This window comes from Gigantopelta aegis, chromosome 2 (genome assembly GCF_016097555.1).
Source record: "Gigantopelta aegis isolate Gae_Host chromosome 2, Gae_host_genome, whole genome shotgun sequence".
Taxonomy (NCBI): Eukaryota; Metazoa; Mollusca; class Gastropoda; order Neomphalida; family Peltospiridae; genus Gigantopelta; species Gigantopelta aegis.
The window spans coordinates 11,478,634-11,499,036 of NC_054700.1; the positions used below are offsets into that span (position 1 = coordinate 11,478,634).

General features: G+C 38.3%; 2 protein-coding genes across 2 annotated transcripts in view; one reads left to right on the forward strand and one right to left on the reverse strand.

The window, feature by feature from the left end:
- Nucleotides 1–20,072, forward strand: part of LOC121380927 — a gene marked incomplete at its 5' end in the record, with an annotated part of 43,336 nt that extends 23,264 nt beyond the window's left edge. Inside the window, 6 exons of the mRNA XM_041509970.1 lie at nucleotides 1,672–1,828; nucleotides 5,864–6,725; nucleotides 7,571–7,738; nucleotides 8,253–8,460; nucleotides 12,726–12,960; nucleotides 19,391–20,072. Coding sequence (XP_041365904.1) covers nucleotides 1,672–1,828; nucleotides 5,864–6,725; nucleotides 7,571–7,738; nucleotides 8,253–8,460; nucleotides 12,726–12,947 — 1,617 coding nt within the window. The remainder of the gene's footprint in view (nucleotides 1–1,671; nucleotides 1,829–5,863; nucleotides 6,726–7,570; nucleotides 7,739–8,252; nucleotides 8,461–12,725; nucleotides 12,961–19,390) is intronic.
- LOC121381177 lies at nucleotides 988–4,428 on the reverse strand. Its single transcript, XM_041510357.1, has 2 exons — nucleotides 4,310–4,428; nucleotides 988–2,047 (listed from the first exon to the last, which is right to left on the reverse strand). Exons 1-2 carry the CDS (start codon nucleotides 4,324–4,326, stop codon nucleotides 1,525–1,527), a joined length of 540 nt encoding a protein of 179 aa, XP_041366291.1. The 5' UTR covers nucleotides 4,327–4,428; the 3' UTR covers nucleotides 988–1,524.
- Nucleotides 20,073–20,403: the final 331 nt, after the last annotated feature.

Consider the following 20,403-nt stretch of genomic DNA (forward strand, 5'->3'; position numbering starts at 1 on the left):
CCTTGGATTCTGAAGGTGCCCCTTTACAAAAACTAATTGCACCCCATAGGCATACCATAGAAGTTGTTTTCACCTGCACCTTAAAGTAGAACAGAGAAAAAGTTGAGGACCATTTTATTAAATCTATACATGTACATGTAACAATGTAACACAAAAAAACACACACAAGCCCTGTTGACAGACCATTTATTTTTTCAATCTTGGTTAAATGCAATCGAAATAATAAAGGGAAACTTTCATTTAGGCATGTTACAGCAGGACTTCTAGATTATGGTAGCCCCACTCCCATGGCTAGTGATATTCAATGTTGGGCTAGTAAATAACTACTATTGCCATGCCAGACAGGGCTTCTAGATGATGGTAGACCCACTCCCATGGCTAGTGATATTCAATGTTGGGCTAGTAAATAACTACTATTGCCATGCCAGACAGGGCTTCTAGATGATGGTAGCCCCACTCCCATGGCTAGTGATATTCAATGTTAGGCTAGTAAATAACTACTATTGCCATGCCAGACAGGGCTTCTAGATTATGGTAGCCCCACTCCCATGGCTAGTGATATTCAATGTTAGGCTAGTAAATAACTACTATTGCCATGCCAGACAGGGCTTCTAGATTATGGTAGCCCCACTCCCATGGCTAGTGATATTCAATGTTAGGCTAGTAAATAACTACTATTGCCATGCCAGACAGGGCTTCTAGATGATGGTAGCCCCACTCCCATGGCTAGTGATATTCAATGTTAGGCTAGTAAATAACTACTATTGCCATGCCAGACAGGGCTTCTAGATTATGGTAGCCCCACTCCCATGGCTAGTGATATTCAATGTTAGGCTAGTAAATAACTACTATTGCCATGCCAGACAGGGCTTCTAGATGATGGTAGCCCCACTCCCATGGCTAGTGATATTCAATGTTAGGCTAGTAAATAACTACTATTGCCATGCCAGACAGGGCTTCTAGATTATGGTAGCCCCACTCCCATGGCTAGTGATATTCAATGTTAGGCTAGTAAATAACTACTATTGCCATGCCAGACAGGGCTTCTAGATGATGGTAGCCCCACTCCCATGGCTAGTGATATTCAATGTTGGGCTAGTAAATAACTACTATAGCCGTATCAGAGGGCTAGTGGAATTGTTTTAGTCAAATGTTGCAGTTAAGTCTGTTTTGTAAATATGAATATCCTGCCCTAAACTCAACCCTCCAATGTTTGTGTTTTTAAGTTCTATCTTCCTCTTTAGGTGACATATCTGATTATTATTATTATTATTATTTAGTATTAACTTAGTAAAGTAGGGCTAGTGAATTTTCAATCGTGGCCATTGCATTTTTAAAATTGTTGATCCCATGTCTAGTGGAATTTAGAAAAAGTCTAGAAGCCCTGGTTACAGTACAGTGCTACACAATTAATCTGGTTGCATTTAACCATCGAGTTAAATGTGTTAAAACCAAACTGGGGTTGGATCAGAATTGACGTTGGTTACATTCAAACAAAAGTTAATCTAAATTAATAAAGAGTTTTCATTTGCGTTTTAGAATACGTTCTAGATCTTTCTGTGGCACTTTTGGAATCTGATGCTTTGGCAGTATTTTCCCGTTCACAGTTCCCTGTAAAACCCTCTCAAACGGTGCAAGATTGAAGCGCTTCTTAAGCATTCTCCTCCACAGAATGTGTATTCCCGTCTCCGATCTCAACCGCTGCTCTATCCCGTGTTTGTTGATTCGTTTCCACGCACTCGGATCATAGTGTTTCCTCATGTGAGTCCGAACAGACTGAACACAAACATCTGCCCACATGATCTGTTCACGATAGCTGCAGTTACAGGTACAGGTAGTGTTACTCGAAGTTTGGCTGCACGAAACACGGCCATTACTGCACTTTGTGGCACTCGATGAAAGTGTTGTGGACACTATGGGAGTATAATGAGCGGCACTTGTATGAAGCTGTGGTCCAGCTACAACTAACCGATTGACGATCAATTTCAAACCATTTGAACATGTAGTAGACTTGTTGGTGACAAGGTTTGGAACTTTCAGTAATGACCTGAAAAAATATATTAAAAACATGTAGATTATGCAACTGGCATATACACGTACAGGGCTTCTAGAATTTTTATAAAATCCACTAGCCATGGGATCAGTGATTTTATAAATATACTAGCCACGATTAAAAATTCACTAGCCCTATTTTACTTTAAATTAATACAAGATTACTAAATAATAGTAAAAATCAGATATGTCACCTAAAGAGAGCTTAAAACACTAACATTAGAGGTGGGGTGGGGTGGGGTGGCGAGCAGGATATTCATATTTACAAAATATTTTCACTAGCCATCGGGCATGGCAATGTTAATTATTTACTAGCCCAACATTGAATATCACTAGCCATGGGAGTGGGGCTACCATAATCTAGAAAAAGAAAGAAAGAAATGTTTTATTTAACGACGCACTCAACACATTTTATTTATGGTTATATGGCGTCGGACATATGGTTAAGGACCACACAGATTTGGAGAGGAAACCCACTGTCGCCACTACATGAGCTACTCTTTCCGATTAGCAGCAAGGGATCTTTTATTTGCGCTTCCCACAGGCAGGATAACACAAACCATGGCCTTTGTTGAACCAGTTATGGATCACTGGTCGATGCAAGTGGTTTACACCTACCCATTGAGCCTTGCAGAGCACTCATTCAGGGTTTGGAGTCGGTATCTGGATGAAAAATGCCATGCCTCGACTGGGATCCGAACCCAGTACCTACCAGCCTGTAGACCGATGGCCTAACCACGCCGCCACCGAGGTTGGTCCATAATCTAGAAGCCCTGATATACATACATAAAGGGGGTGGATGTGGTGGTGTCATAGCCACACACAGCAGAGCAGAGGGGGCTGGAGGATCTACCCCCCAATAATTCTGAATAAAAAATGTATTGATCAATAGAAAATCTTAAGCCAGAGATAAATTTTTCTTGTAGAAATCAGGAAATTGCATTTCTGGACATCTAGTTTTAAAACCCCTCTAGAAATTTTGCTTTGCGCGGTCGATCCGAGTCAGCCCACCTCCCCTTGTCTACTTGCTTCCGCCATCCCTGATAGCTCAGTGGTAAAGCCCTCGCCTAATACATGGTCTGTCTAAGATTGATCCCCATCGGTGGGCATATTGGGCTATTTCTCGTTCCAGCCAGTGCATCACGACTAAAATATCAAAGGCTGTGGTACATGTATGTGCTATCCTGTCTGTGGGTGATGCATATAAAAGATCCCTTGCTACTAATAGAAAAATATAGTGGGTTTCTAAGACTATATGTCAAAAATTATCAAATGTTTGACATCCAATAACTGATGATTAATAATTCAATGTGCTCTAGTGGTGGCATTAAACAAAAACAAACTTTTATATATACATCAACCCTGTCCACTTTTAAAACATGTATTCTGAATGCTGGTAAGTTAAAGACCCCCCCCCCCCCCCCACGTATATGAATAATGTTCTTCAACTCCATACAACAGGGTCAGCACCCCTCTATGTTGCTCAAAACCATGTCCTTCGTGCCAAATATGATCCTGTCTAGCTCGAGTCACCTCCAGCCTTTCCCTTATTGATACTGATATGTATCAATATCAGTAAGGGAAGGGCTGGAGGTGACTCAAGCTACTCAATAGCATACATGTCCTTCGTGCCGAATATGATCCTGTCTAGTCTAAGACTCTTAACACATCTGCCATCAAATTGAACATGACATTTCACGTTGATGGCTAAATGGCTAAGTATGGAACACGTTTGGCACTAGTTCATCAAGATTAACCTTGAATGCAAGTGTGATGTTGCACTTGCAGTCAAAGTTAATCTTGATGAACTAGTTTGGCACCAGCATTTTCAATGACTGAAGTAATCAGACCAATACTTTTCTTACCTTGGAGTTAATACTACATCTGGTTTACATCCACCATGCTATCAATATCTATGGCATAACCATATTTGTTTAGAATTAACCATTATTTATTTTGATGACAGATTTTATAAACAATACATATATTCATGACACAATAAGGACATGTGCTTAATATTGACAAATCACAACTATTTTAAATTGCCGTTAAAATACAGACCTCCGCGCACACACACACACACACACACACACACCCCTCCCAAATTATTATTTTGTAAGGTGCTCCAGTTTAAAAGGTGGGATTTTAACCCTCAAATAAATGTTTGACATCACGCACACATGCACAACATTGAATACAATAATGTCAGTATGCATTACACTCAATGACTTTAAAATCAACAAACTAATTATATTACCTGAATACTACAGACATGATAAATGTTTCTTTTTAATTATTTAGTATTTTATTTTCACCAATTCCACTTTACATCGCTACAACCTGCAGTAATCGTACGTCAATTTTGTCTCAAATTCGTACGCAACAAAGTATCACTATATGTAACATGTACTCAATTTATTATTTAATAATTACCCTAAATTAATAAATAACATGCTTAGATAATAATGACAGAGTATGAAACATACGCCATATACTCTGCATTGTTGTCATGTGCATTTTTGTTTTTGGAACTATATTCCGGAAGAAAATTAACACTTTTTACGGAAGTAGCACTTCGGGCATTCTTTCGTAGTGATTGTAAACAGACTTGAGTAAATATGGGTTTCAGCATTAAAATTTTAAAAATATCTTTAAAAAAAAAATCAACATTAGGCTGATTACGTATTGCATTCACTGATTAAAGGATATACCAAAAACATGAACAGGAATGAGGTACTGCACTTGTATAATGTATTAGCATGAATAATGGGCAAACTGAAAATGATGATGATCAGACTGATCGTATCATCGTGTTTAAGCACGCTGTATTGGGCATGATTTTCAGCTGTCTTGACAAAGTTTAACCGGCCTCGGTGGTGCTGTAGTTAAGCCATCTGACGCAAGGCTGGTAGGTACAGGGTTCGCAGCCAGGTACCGGCTCCCGAACAGACAACATAGATAGCTGAGGTGTTAGTTCATCAATTGTGCTTGCACTTGCATTCGAGGTTAATCTTGATGAATTAGCTGAAGTGTGTACCCAAGTAACCCATGACCACAGGTATCCCCAAACAATGACATCGGATATATGTTATACATACGTTATATATGTAACTATAGTATTTGTGTTATGGATTTTTGTTTGGGGGGTACCTGTGCCCATGGCAGCGTGCTTGAACCGTAATTGGATATAAGCACAAAAATAAGTTAAAAAGAAAAGACAACATAATTTGTTTATGTTCAGAGAAGAAACCTGTATATTGGCAAACAGACCTTTCCCCAGGATAGTTTTAAGGCGCTTACATTTTCAGTGAATACCTGTGTACTGTAAAGTTTTAAAAGTTGTTAAAACAGTTGATTGTCACATATAGCCAATTAAAGTGTAGAGGCAATTTATTTGAGGCCCTTTCATGATGCCAAAGCACTTACTAACACACCTAAGTCGTAATGGCCCCATATGCCTCTGGGGAAACCCCTGGGCAACTATGCACCTGTCCACAGACAGGATAGTATATACCACAGAGCACTAGTTAATTAATTTAATATATGTAGATTATATAAATGACATGGATGCATTCTTAGTTCAAAATGAATTTTATTTTTGTTTGCTAGCTATATAAAAATTGGAACAGCCTAAATTGAATTGATTCCATCAACTGGTATTGAAATCATGCTAGTTGATTCTCTTCATTGAGAATTATTTTGACTGTTTGAAGATTGTTTTGAGATACATGTATATTTTAATGTTACATGTATTTACATGTTCATTGTGAAAAGAAATGCATAAAAAGGTATTTTCTCCTTTTTTTGTTAGCTGCAAATAATGTAATTTTGAAGAAAAAAATCTCGATGTCACAAGGCTCCTGCTGTTTCTGTAAGCGACAAAAGAAGGTATCACCCTCGCCAGGCATTTATGATGGGTACGAAATCGTAGAAATTCGCAACAAACGATATCTGAGAATTCTGCATCTGAACCCAAAACCACGAGATGAGAAGTTTGAAAAAGATATGCAAAGCTACTTGCGTATCAAGGAACGTGGATGTCATCCCATGCCCACAATGTCAGGTCCGCTTAAGATGCCGAGAAGGAGAATGTCAATCAATCAGAATGCATTACCAGAAGTGCCTGCCGATCCCCATTCTGAGGCACAGACTCCTGTATTACCTGGGGACAGTACGGGTAGTCCATGGTTTTCTAAAGAATCTTCATTCAGAAACACAACGCCAAGCGTGGGCGAGAAGACACCTGCAGCTGTGAGGTCAGCATCAGGAGTGCAGGTTGCCGTCAATCATAAGATGTCCGGTACTGCGCCAGCCGAAAATGGGACTGTACCGAATCTGGAGAACCCCATTCCTCGTGAACTTACCGACCAAGATTTGAAGCTTCAGGAGAATCTGACTGAGCTACACGATCAACACGATTCATGCTCCATTCAGGATCTTGTGTTGTTTTTCCTCCATGGGGTAGGAGGGTCCAGTGACATTTGGAAACCACAGTTGAATTATTTTTCGTCTCTGGGGTATGAGATTGTTGCTCCCGACCTGATTGGCCATGGACTGAGTTCAGCTCCGAGAAATCAAAGTGCCTATCACTTCGATGAAATATTGGCAGATCTTACAGCGGTGTTTGATAAAAACTGCAATAGAAAAAATGTCATAATTGCTCATTCTTATGGGTAAGATTCATATAATTTTGTTGTATACATGTAAGCTTTAAAATAATAATTGTAATATAATTTATAGTGTAAAGACAAAATAAAATTAAAAAGCAAATATGCAAACCACACCATGAAAAAAGACTGATTCAGACTAGCGTTCAAGATACATGTTTAATTCAAGGTAAAGTGAACATTTTAGATTTTAGTTTGAGGAAAAAACTTATAATAATATTAATGAAATTAAAGTAAATTCAGATTTTTGTTTGGTATGAATCCTACTTCTAGATGACCAGTAGAAATAATGAATTAATGTAAACAATACGCCAGCACAAAGAATACATTAGCTATTACATGTAGGTGTCAAACAAAGAACAGTAGGATATCAAAACAATAGAATGCTTTAATGATCTGCAAAGTCTATAGATACAGGCTTGCCCCATGGTTGGTGTAACAGAGGCTGTGGTATGTGCTGTACTATATGTGGGAAATGCATGTAAAAAATCCTAATGGGGAAAAATGTAGGCTACCAGTATATATTAGAATTACCAAATGTTTGACATCCAGTAGCCAATGAGTAATTAATCAGTGTGCTCTAGTGGTGTTGATAAACATTTTTAACAGACTTTAACTTTGAATATGTGGTTTGAATCATTCATTGTGCACACATACAAGTACTCCCTTCAAATGATTTATTATTATTAACATAATGCTTATGAATAAAGAATGAATTAAAGAACACCAAACAGATGATTTAGGAATGCTTCTATTTGCAGTTCAGATGTTTATTTATAAGTGTAAAGAATGAACTGATGAATATGTTTTAAGTTATAGATGATGAATTGTGTGTGATATATTTCTATCAGATGTTCCTTTGCTGCTGTCCTCGGTCGGCATCGGTCCCGACGGGTGACGAAACTCGTGCTGATCAGCGGAGGGAGCCCCACCCCTCTGTGTCCCCAACCCGGTGTCTTCACACTCCCACTGTGTATGCTGGCCTGTTTACGACCCTGTGTGCAGTGTAGATACAAGAAGTAAGTGTGTGCATCTCTCGTCATTCAGGTTGAAATTTTGGGAATGGGAATGGGAACTCTATTTACGTGCCCATATCCAATAAAGGTTCAGGCATGCCTACCATGGGTCCAGCCTCTGACATAGCCAGTGGGTGGTTCCGGGGCAAGAAGGTTGAAATTTTAAATTATTATATAAACGATTGTGATTTAAAGGCTTAACACACGAGCAAAGCACAAATGAAATGATTACTCACACAATTTTCAAAAGCCTGAGTGTTCTTTTATGCAGGTTGCATGCAACCCATACCAAGGCATCGCATCTTGTGTGATTTCAGACCTAAACATGAAAACTTAGATTATTGGGATTCATTAAAGATATTACCATACTGATACCATATACAATGTATAAATTTTCATGTAAAGAAAAGCTAAAAATTACTCTCCTTGAACAAGTTTCAGGGGAGTGATGGGAAGCAAGAGTGATAGTTCCTTTAAAACATTGAGGTCTGTGATTTAATCTTTGACTTTGTTCCAGGGGAGCGTTAAACAGTACAAAGGAGCCGGCGATCCCCCCAGAGGAGGCGTTTGCGATCCCGACCTACGTTCTACAGCACACTATGAACGGACAGATCTGGCCAGAGGGTGACGAGTTCTTTCACAACTGGCTCATGTGTCCCGCTCTGCTCATCTACGGACTGCGCGACCAGCTAATCTCTCTGGAGGAGGAGAAAGATATGGAGGAGGTAAGCACTGACAGTGTTCAGGGCAGTCACATATACCACGGGGGCGGGGTGGGGGAGGGGGAGGGTGACGAGTTCTTTCATAACTGGCTCATGTATCCCGCTCTGCTTATATATGGACTGCGCGACCAGCTCATCTCTCTGGAGGAGGAAAAAGATATGGAGGAGGTAAGCACTGATAGGGTTCAGGGCAGTCACATGTATCACAGGGGAGGGGGAGGATGACGAGTTCTTTCATAACTGGCTCATGTATCCCACTCTGCTTATATATGGATTGCTCGACCAGCTCATCTCACTGGAGGAGGAAAAAGATATGGAGGAGGTAAGCACTGATAGGGTTCAGGGCAGTCACATGTATCACGGGGGATGGGGAGGGGGAGGGTGACGAGTTCTTTCATAACTGGCTCATGTGTCCCACTCTGCTCATATATGGACTGCGCGACCAGCTCATCTCCCTGGAGGAGGAGAAAGATATGGAGAAGGTAAGCACTGACAGTGTTCAGGGCAGTCACATGTACTACAGGTGAGGGGGAGGAGGAGGGTAATGAGTTCTTTCACATCTGTCTCATGTGTCCCAGTCTGACAAGCTTATCTCCCTGGAGGAGGAGAAAGATATGGAGAAGGTAAGCACTGACAGTGTTCAGGGCAGTCACATGTACCACGGGTGAGGGGGAGGAGGAGGCTGATGAGTTCTTTTATATCTGTCTCATGTGTCCCAGTCTGACCAGCTTATCTCCCTGGAGGAGGAGAAAGATATGGAGGAGGTAAGCACTGACAGTGTTCAGGGCAGTCATTTGTACCACAGGGGAGGGTGATGAGTTCTTTCACACCTGGCTCATGTGTCCCGCTCTGCTCATCTGTGGACTGCATGATCGGCTCATCTCCCTGGAGGAGGAGAAAGATATGGATGAGGTAAGCACTGATAGGGTTCAGGGCAGTCACATGTACTGCATGGGAGGGTAAGGGTGACAAGTTCTTTCACAACTGGCTAATGTGTCCCACTCTGCTTATCTATGGCTCATCTCCCTGGAGGAGGAGAAAGATATGGAGGAGGTACATGTAAGCACTGACAGTGTTCAGGGCAGTCACAATCTTTTTGGGGTAGGGTGCTTGCCTAATGTGCAAGAGATGACCTAAAAGTGTGGACTAACGGGGATTGTTACTAGATGGATTGCATATCAAGTTTGCACTTTGCAAATGGGCTATATCCTGCCCTTAGGCTTAATATACAAGTAACTGGTATCTAACGGCCACTATGCATGTGGTATACGAGTAACTGGTATCTAACGGCCACTATGCATGTGGTATACGAGTAACTGGTATCTAACGGCCACTATGCATGTGGTATACGAGTAACTGGTATCTAACGGCCACTATGCATGTGGTATACGAGTAACTGGTATCTAACAGCCACTATGCATGTGGTATACGAGTAACTGGTATCTAACGGCCACTATGCATGTGGTATACGAGTAACTGGTATCTAACGGCCACTATGCATGTGGTATACGAGTAACTGGTATCTAACGGCCATTATGCATGTGGTATCCCTCTGTTTACGTACAAACAGACTGCCCTGCTAATGCTGCAGCTTTTAGTGTGACAGCCTCCCACAATGCAATTCATACAGGGCTAGCTCTGGGTGAGCAAAATGTTTTGCCAAATTGTCTATTAAAATTGAAAAATTGCAGAAATCGGCAGTTACTTTCTAAAAAATTTCAATTTCTACATGAAATTATTTCGCTAAATTAAAATAAAATTCGCCAACTACTTTTGGCGAATTTGGCGAGTGCCACAGCTAGCCCTGTCATAGAAGAAGCCCAATCGGAGAATAGCTCTACCGAGGGGATTCGATCCTTCGACCCAAGCACCTCAGGCAAGCACTCTTCTGAGGCCAGTGACAAATTCAATACATATAACAAATGGACATATATACCAGCTGCACAGCATATACAGTGAGAACGACAAAACCGTAAACTGCGATCAGGGCTGTATCTTTGCACAGTGCAGTTGAATGGGCATTTGGCAATATAGTGATTGATTCCATGAATCTCTATCTAGTGCCTCGTTTATAAGAGGACAGCCACTCCTGAGGAAATCCTTTACGGTAGAGACCGGCCTCGGTGGCATCGTGGTTAGGCCATTGGTCCACATGCTGGTAGGTAATGGGTTCAGATCCCAGTTGAGGCATGGGATTTTTAATCCAGATACCGACTCCAAACCCTGAGTGAGTGCTCCGCAAGGCTCAATGGGTAGGTGTAAACCACTTGCACCGACTAGTGATCCATAACTGGCTCAACAAAGGCCATGGTTTGTGCTATCCTGCCTGTGGGAAGCACAAATAAAAGATCCCATGCTGCTAATCGGAAAGAGTAGCCCATGTAGTGGCGACAGCTTGTTTCCTCTCAAAATCTGTGTGGTCCTTAACCATATGTCTGACGCCATATAACCATAAATAAAATGAGTTGAGTGCGTTGTTAAATAAAACATTTCTTTCTTTCTTTCCTTTACGGTAGACTTCATCCTTCTTGCACTCTACCTCTAATGGATTGATAGATTAATTTGTTTCTTGTATCTTGCAGGTTATATACGACTCACCTTGAAGTGATAGAAGGTGCCAATAAATGTGCTCTAGTGGTGTTGTTAAAACAGTCTTGCAGGCTATATATGACTCGCACTTTGAAGTTATGTAACTGTCTTGCAGGCTGTATACGACTCACACCTTGAAATTATTTAACTGTCTTGCAGGCTATATACGACTCGCACCTTGAAGTTATTTAACTGTCTTGCAGGCTGTATACGACTCGCACCTTGAAGTTATTTAACTGTCTTGCAGGCTGTATACGACTCGCACCTTGAAGTTATTTAACTGTCTTGCAGGCTGTATACGACTCGCACCTTGAAGTTATTTAACTGTCTTGCAGGCTATATACGACTAGCACCTTGAAGTTATTTAACTGTCTTGCAGGCTATATACGACTCGCACCTTGAAGTTATTTAACTGTCTTGCAGGCTATATACGACTAGCACCTTGAAGTTATTTAACTGTCTTGCAGGCTATATACGACTGTCTTGCAGGCTATATACGACTCGCACCTTGAAGTTATTTAACTGTCTTGCAGGCTATATACGACTCGCACCTTGAAGTTATTTAACTGTCTTGCAGGCTATATACGACTAGCACCTTGAAGTTATTTAACTGTCTTGCAGGCTATATACGACTCGCACCTTGAAGTTATTTAACTGTCTTGCAGGCTATATACGACTCGCACCTTGAAGTTATTTAACTGTCTTGCAGGCTATATACGACTCGCACCTTGAAGTTATTTAACTGTCTTGCAGGCTATATACAACTAGCACCTTGAAGTTATTTAACTGTATTGCAGGCTATATACGACTAGCACCTTGAAGTTATTTAACTGTATTGCAGGCTATATACGACTAGCACCTTGAAGTTATTTAACTGTCTTGCAGGCTATATACGACTAACACCTTGAAGTTATTTAACTGTCTTGCAGGCTATATACGACTCGCACCTTGAAGTTATTTAACTGTCTTGCAGGCTATATACGACTCGCACCTTGAAGTTATTTAACTGTCTTGCAGGCTATATACGACTCACACCTTGAAGTTATTTAACTGTCTTGCAGGCTATATACAACTCGCACCTTGAAGTTATTTAACTGTCTTGCAGGCTATATACAACTCGCACCTTGAAGTTATTTAACTGTCTTGCAGGCTATATACGACTAGCACCTTGAAGTTATTTAACTGTCTTGCAGGCTATATACGACTCGCACCTTGAAGTTATTTAACTGTCTTGCAGGCTATATACGACTCGCACCTTGAAGTTATTTAACTGTCTTGCAGGCTGTATACGACTCGCACCTTGAAGTTATTTAACTGTCTTGCAGGCTATATACAACTAGCACCTTGAAGTTATTTAACTGTCTTGCAGGCTATATACGACTAACACCTTGAAGTTATTTAACTGTCTTGCAGGCTATATATACGACTCGCACCTTGAAGTTATTTAACTGTCTTGCAGGCTATATACGACTAGCACCTTGAAGTTATTTAACTGTCTTGCAGGCTGTATACAACTAGCACCTTGAAGTTATTTAACTGTCTTGCAGGCTATATACGACTAGCACCTTGAAGTTATTTAACTGTCTTGCAGGCTATATACAACTAGCACCTTGAAGTTATTTAACTGTCTTGCAGGCTATATACGACTCGCACCTTGAAGTTATTTAACTGTCTTGCAGGCTATATACGACTCGCACCTTGAAGTGATAGAAGATGCCAGTCATATGGTGATGATTGAGGTGCCGGACAAGGTGAACGACCTCATACACACGTTCCTCCAGCACGGTTTGAACACGGAGCTCACACTCAGCCCCAAACACGAGCCGACTGAGCGGAGATACAGCTGTATTTCTCAACAGTCCATGAAGTCGGCAAAGTCAGGAGGAAAAACGATGAGATAACAAAAATATTTTGGTGCTCACAACCAGAACATTTTTAGTTTTTTAGGCATTTTAAATTTTTTAAATTTTATATTATAAGAGACTTTGTACTGGTTTATTGGATTGTGACGGAATGATTTGAGAAAACTAATGTTGTTCTTCGATAAAATACAGAAAATGATATTATTACGGAAAATTTATCATGTTAATGACAAAAAAACTAATTATGTGTATTTCAGACTATATTTATCGATATTTAATAGTCACAAATTGAACATAAACTCTTTTTGCTATGCTGCACAAGTTTATACAATTTGTGACTTTTATACATTAATAAATTCCTCAATCCCAATATGGGAAAAACAAATTGCATTATTTAAACTTGATTGGTTGGTATAAATGAGTTAAATCTATGATCGATGATGAAAATTCAAACAATTCTTAACACTATAGGAAAGGATATGGAATATTTGTTTAATGACACTGTCACAGTAATTGACTGCTTCGGACAATTAAATTTACAAGATGTTTTCTTTGTTAATGTTCTCGTTCCAGCCAGTGCACTACGACTGGTAATGGGAAACCTCTCGAGACCAGACCCTCTGTAAAGCGGAATTCCCTTAAAACCGGACCCTCTGTAAAGCGGAATTCCCGTAAAACCGGACAGAATTTAACCTCTGTAAACTGGATCCCTTTTAAATTTGGACGTTTGTCTTGGTCCCAAGAGTGTCCGGTTTAGAGAGGTTTCACTGTATATCAAAGGCCGTGGTCTGTGTTATCCTGTCTGTGGGATGGCGCATATAAAAGATCCCTGGCTGCTAATCGAAAAGAGTAGCCCATGAAGTGGTGACAGCAGGTTTCCTCTCTCAATATCTGTGTGGTCCTTAACCATATGTCCGACGCCATATAACCGTAAATAAAATGTGCTGAGTGCGTCGTTAAATAAAACATTTCCTTTCTTTGTTAATGTTATCAGAAGATGAATAACACCATCTACATTTACCCTCCCTTCCCTTGTTCTAACAACTGTAGCTTTCTTTAAAGTATATGTACATGTACTTCAAATGATTAATATGACTTAAGGTAAATTTTTTTTTTTTTTTTTTTTTTTTTTTATAACAACACCTCTGAGTACATTGATTAATGAATCGTCATCTATTGAATATCAGACAATGGGTAATTCTGACCATAGTCGTCAGAGGAAACCTGCTACATTTTGCTATTAGTTGCAACAGATCTTTTATATGCACTTTTGTTACCATGGATTTTGATATGTCAGTTGCAAGACACTGGTTGGGATGGGAAAAAAACCAATCGGAGAATGTGTCCACCAAGGGGGTTCTATCCTTTGATCTAAGCACCTCAGAAGAGTACTCCATTGACCAAACTAGATCTCGCGCCAACATCTTCATAGACACTCGAATACTTACCCGATATTGTGAGGCAAGGGTTGCCAGAAGTCCCCTTTGTTGTTTGTTGTTTTGCCTGAAATATGGTATAACAAATGATTAAAAGAAAAAAACCCTCAAAAAACCCAACATGTATAATATGCAATGCTAATGTTTGTGATTAATTTCCTCAGATCTAATTCACTAAACTCTCGCAACTTTGCGATCTCACAGTGCAATGCTAAAAGACTTGCAAAGAGGCTACTTTGTTGTTTAACAGAGCCTTAGAGACCTTTGTGAATTAGGCCACAGGTCTTATTGGCAGAGAAAAACAATCATTGTTTCAAAAGTGAAAGGAGAAGTCCTTATTTTGTTAACCGGCCTCGGTGGCGTCGTAGTTAGGCCATCGGTCTACAGGCTGGTAGGTACTGGGTTTGGATCCCAGTCGAGGCATGGGATTTTTCATCCAGATACCGACTCCAAACCCTGAGTGAGTGCTCCGCAAGGCTCAGTGGGTAGGTGTAAACCACTTGCACCGACCAGTGATCCATAACTGGTTCAACAAAGGCCATGGTTTGTGCTATCCTGCCTGTGGGAAGCACAAATAAAAGATCCCTTGCTGCTAAAAGAGTAGCCCATGTAGTGGCAACAGCGGGTTTTTTTTTCAAAATCTGTGTGGTCCTTAACCATATGTCTGACGCCGTATAACTGTAAATAAAATGTGTTGAGTGCGTCGTTAAATAAAACATTTCTTTCTTTATTGACTACAAACACCATAACTGTTTTGTAGCACAGTTAATTTAATTTGTTACTAATATTATATAATACTAGTATTTTGTTCAAATTATTATCTGCTGTTTCCACCCAGCATTGTGACTGTCTGTATTATTGTATATTATATTGGTGTTTCAAAGTTATTATTTTATTTACTGTTGTTTTCTCCTATTGTAACACAGTTTTGTAATCCCTAATATAAATTTCTACTGTATTGTACTAATAATTTCATGATTTATTTTTATGAATTGTTTCCCCATGTTATGTTCCTTTGTATTTACTCTTTATGTATTTAGCAAATAATTGTTAAACATTGCTCATTGTTATTGTTTCGGTTATTTTTACATTATAATTCCAATACATTTTTCAGATTAGTTAACTGTTCAGATTATGCTAACAAAAAAACCAACAAAATTATTTGACAGACTGCTACATTCATATTAATATATTATTAGATAAAAAATGAAAAGCTTAAATATTTAAAAGAGACTTTCCCTTGCCTGCTGCCATTGTTAAGTTGTTTCCATCTAACAAAAATAACGTCTTCTAAAAATTACACATTAAATACATTTTCTTCCTTAGAATATCAGTGTCTGTATATACAATGTCTTTCTGATGGGTTTAGTTGGTGAAATTTAATTTTATTTCCCAGTACAGTGAAACCTCTCAAGACCGGACCCTCTCTAAACCAGAATTCCCTCAAAACCGGACGTTTTACCCAGTCCCTTTTTAAAAACCAGTACAGAACTTAACCTCTCTAAACTGGATCCCTCTTAAAACTGGGTATTTGTCTTGGTCCCAAGGGTGTCCGGTTTAGAGGGGTTTCACTGTATAAATTTTTTTTTAAATATGTATGAAATTATTGGGAGGTGAAATCCAGTTTGGGCTACTACAGACATTATGAAGACAAGAAATGCATTGAATATACAGGACAGCATGCGCTGATTGCCTTTAATACTCTGGTTGGGACAGGGAAAATACGAGTCCACAGAGGGTGAACAATTCTGCGACCCATTACATCTCGGGTGAGAGCTCTGCAACTGAACTCTATCCCGACCATCAGTTTGTGTGAGAATTAGCACAGCCAGAAACACATTGGATGTGACGACACTGATACTCTTAAATAAGATAAAATGTCACTAATAAATAGAGAATAACTAGTAAATGACGTCGGATATCTGCTTTATCCTTTGAAGGTAAGAATGGGAAATTCTGCGAGGCTCTGCCGAGCAGAATTTCTCATTTGGCCTGAACAGGATCAAGTAGATATCTGACGTCGGTAAATAGTTATTATTTTTATACATCAGACTACAAAAATTAAGGGGAAAAGCTGTTATTTCTGCCACATTGTACGATGACCTAGAGGTCAAATGAACAATTTTGTAATGTAGCTATGCATGTGACATATGAGTGACGTCAAAAGCATAGGTTTATAACTTTACTTTAATCGGTCATCATAATCTGTCAATAGAAACAGTGGTTGCAGGGAAAATTATTATAGTTGTTGAAAATGCTTAGTTAATCAGAAACATGTTGCATGGCAATTGGGACTGTCTCTATAAGTAACCAATAGTGATGTTCCAATGATTGATTACACTTGAAAAATTATCACTTTGGCTCTACCGATGTGATGATCGATTATAAAAAGCTATAATCATTCAAATCCTTATGTTCTTCTAATTCTATTTGACTGTGTAATCGAACGTTGATCGGTTGGTGCCGACCGATGATCGATGAGAAAATTCCAACTGCTTCTCATCACTAGTAACCAATATTTGTTATTACTTTCTTTAGACAGACCCATTCGGCTATTTCTCGTTCCAGCCAGTACACCATGACTGGTGTATCAGAGACCGTGGTATGTGCTATCCTGTCTGTGGGACGGTGCATATAAAAAATCCCTTGCTAGTAATGAAAAAATGTAGGTTTTCCTCTCTAAGACTGTGTCGAAATGACTATATGTTTGACATCCCAATAGCTGATGATAAGTCAATGTGCTCTAGTGGTGTTGTTAAACAAAACAAACCTTAATAAACAAACCTTTAGATATATGTAGATGACAGTTTCTCTGCTTTATTGTTAGATGAAAAAATAAAATCTTTTAATTTAACTTTATCATACCTTGACAGTCATGAGGTAGATTTAATTTTATATACATGTGTTGAAAGAAAAATTATGTATTGTATATTGAGCTCAAATCAAAATGTAGGGCCTTAGCTAGCAATCTAATTAAAATTAGCTCCACTGGTTAATTACTATTATATGTGGATCTAACGGCACCCCGTTGGAGCTCATGTCCAGTTGACCTTTCATTCGACCAATCAAAACTTACGTGCAAACTCATGCCAGTGATTTGAAAACATTTGAGATTATGCCAGGGGTATACGAAATGATTCGGGTGAATTACGAAGTATGCCGGAAACTAATTTCAATATAAAATTTATATAAAATTTGTTTCAAGACGGAAAAAAAAAACGTGATGGTATAGCCATAAAATCTGTTTATACTTGAATACAATCCAGAGTTTATTACTGCACTTTTCCCCCTGTTTGTTAATGTTGAAATAGACCAACAAATTTGCCTATTGCATAGTCTCGCCCGATATTTTTATGTGTATGCTTCCGAATAATGCTTTAAAAGGAGAAGTGTAATTGGTTGATATTTAAATTGTTATTTATAGATGAAATGTCACCTGGACATGGCAGTCCATGCAATGCTGTTAGATCTACTGGTAGACCAGTAGAGCTAATTTTAATTGGAATTGTCATCATGTGTAACAAAAATCATGTATTGTATATTGAGCTCAAGTCAAAATACAGGGTTATAGCTAGCAGGGAGTCAGTGATAGCAGTTTCCATCCCGGTGATTTGGAATCCCAGGTGCCCTTAGTGTCTAAAATTTCCCCTACTTCAAGTCAGTCAAACACCTGTCTTGCCTGCTTTTGTTTTCAGTTGCCACCTATTAGGTTTTGACTAGCTATTGCCATGAAATGTAATCATGTTTGTTTGGTGTGTTTTTTCACTATAGAGATTCAATTTAGTTGTTGGTAGTTGTGTTAGACATTTTACAACTATGAAAGACCAGATGTTTGTGATATAAATATTTTAAAACTTATTTTCCATTTAGTGAACATAAGAATTTTGTCTATGTAATTTATCATTATTACACTGTTATGTTGATGTTCATACATTTCCGTCCACGATCTATGACCATAAAGTGTAAGTTTTCTGTTGGTAATTGTGTTAGAGATTTTACAACCATGAAAGACCAGATGTTTGTTATATAAATATTTTAAAACTTATTTTCCATTTAATGAACATAAGCATACTTAACCGTCGACAATCTATGGCCATTAATTGTAAGCTGTCTGTACTGCAATAAGCAGAGGTGTATATAACAATTGGTAATTATGTTCGTAAACAGATTTAATGTTCATTAACATTCTAAAGAAACAATACCATTAGTACATGTTCATTTAACACATTGCCAGTTTCGTTCATTTATCACCATGAGCAAATTTTTATTTTTATGGTTTTTGTTGTATTTTGGCTATCACTATTTCGGTGACAGCTAATAATAGAATAAATATTAGTCTATTTTACTGCTGATTAGTTAAATATTGTTGGCTATTATGGATGATTTTTTATCAGTAACTTGTTGAACAATACTTGAGTCAGTGGTATTGGTTGACAAGCACACAAACTTAAAAATAAATGTGTTCGTATAAAGCAAGATTACAGAATAATAAAATGAACATAATTATTAGTGATAATAATAATAGATAATTAAACATGAAAGCAATCAGTTATGATACAAAAAGTTGAAAAAAAGAAGAAAACCGTGAAAAAGATGAAACTGCTTAAACCATTTCCCTTAATTTATCAGTTTTGGCAAATGCGAAATGTTTTATTGTCCTGTTGTGGATCTTAAAATTAATTTTATGAGAAGCAAATAAGGTACATGTAATTTCTTTCGTTTGAGATCCGAATTAGAAAGAAATTTATTTCTCCTAGTATACGGAAATAAACAAGGGAGGTAATATGTATTTATAGAGGGCGTTATGTATGTGGTATAAAAGGCAATGTATCATGTGATGAGTTCTCTCAATTCAGTGGTCGGCAGTCAGAATGACGAATAGATTATTATATTATTTTTTATAACTGTACTTGGGCTGTTCAGGGTTGGCGAACCTTTATAATACGTATTAAGTTCAGAACAGAGTTCTCAGACTGACAAGACTTTATAATATGTTTTGTTTTGAATTATACATTATAACATACAAATCTTTTTTACATTTTGCAGATTATTATCGGAGTTGGTCCTAAAGGAGGTTGACGAACCCTTAGAATACGTGTTGAAGAGTGTATTTATGTTGTGAGACTGACCAAGTCTTGATAATATGGTTAAGGTTGTTGTTATAATAAAGCTCGTCTGGTCATATTCGGCACTGACTGTATGCAATTATATGGTGTTTGTTTCTTCTATATGGGCCAGAATGTTTATTGTAGGGGGGTCTAGGAGAACTCAAAAACTAGGGTTCAGCGGCTTTAAAAACAACAAATTGTTACTGTTACTTTATTTACATGCCTATATCCAAAAGAGGTTCAGGCACATCAAATTGTAAACTGCTTGAAAGATTAATCTGATTATCTCCCTTCGATTAAACAGGGTTTTTGCTTGTTCACCGTTACTGAATTAGACATTATGAGTTCAAATCAAAAAAATTTCATTGGTAAAATGAATTACATATGTATTTCCATTGATGCATTATGATGTTCATGCAGGGTAGATGCAAGATATATGGTTTTGATAAACCTTTTAATATTATGGGGGAAAGTGTCTCGATTAGTTCCAAACTTAGTTTTGAAGATAATTCAAGGTGCTTCATCTCAATTGTTTGGTCTTTTATAGCAACTGTGATAAAAGTCTTGGCTGTGATAATATATGTTTTCTTTTTTCTACAAAATAAAATTATTGTCACCAATTGTTTTTGAGTCTTTGTTTTAATATGAAATAAAACCGTGCATTCCGAAGTGTTAATACCAACATAATATGGTGGAGAATGTGTCAATATAAACCTATTTGACGTCTTTTGAATGTTAGGGAGTGAAAGAAAATAAAAAAGAAATTATTAATGACACCCCAGTACATTTTTATTATACAACGATTTAGAGGCTATAACGTTAATGCTTGTCCCTTTGCCGAGGACAAGTGATTCTGATGTCCGATAGGTTTGTTTGATTTAATGACACCACTATAGCACATTGATTTATAAAAATTGGATACTGGAAAGAGAAGTAAATGCATTATTTAAC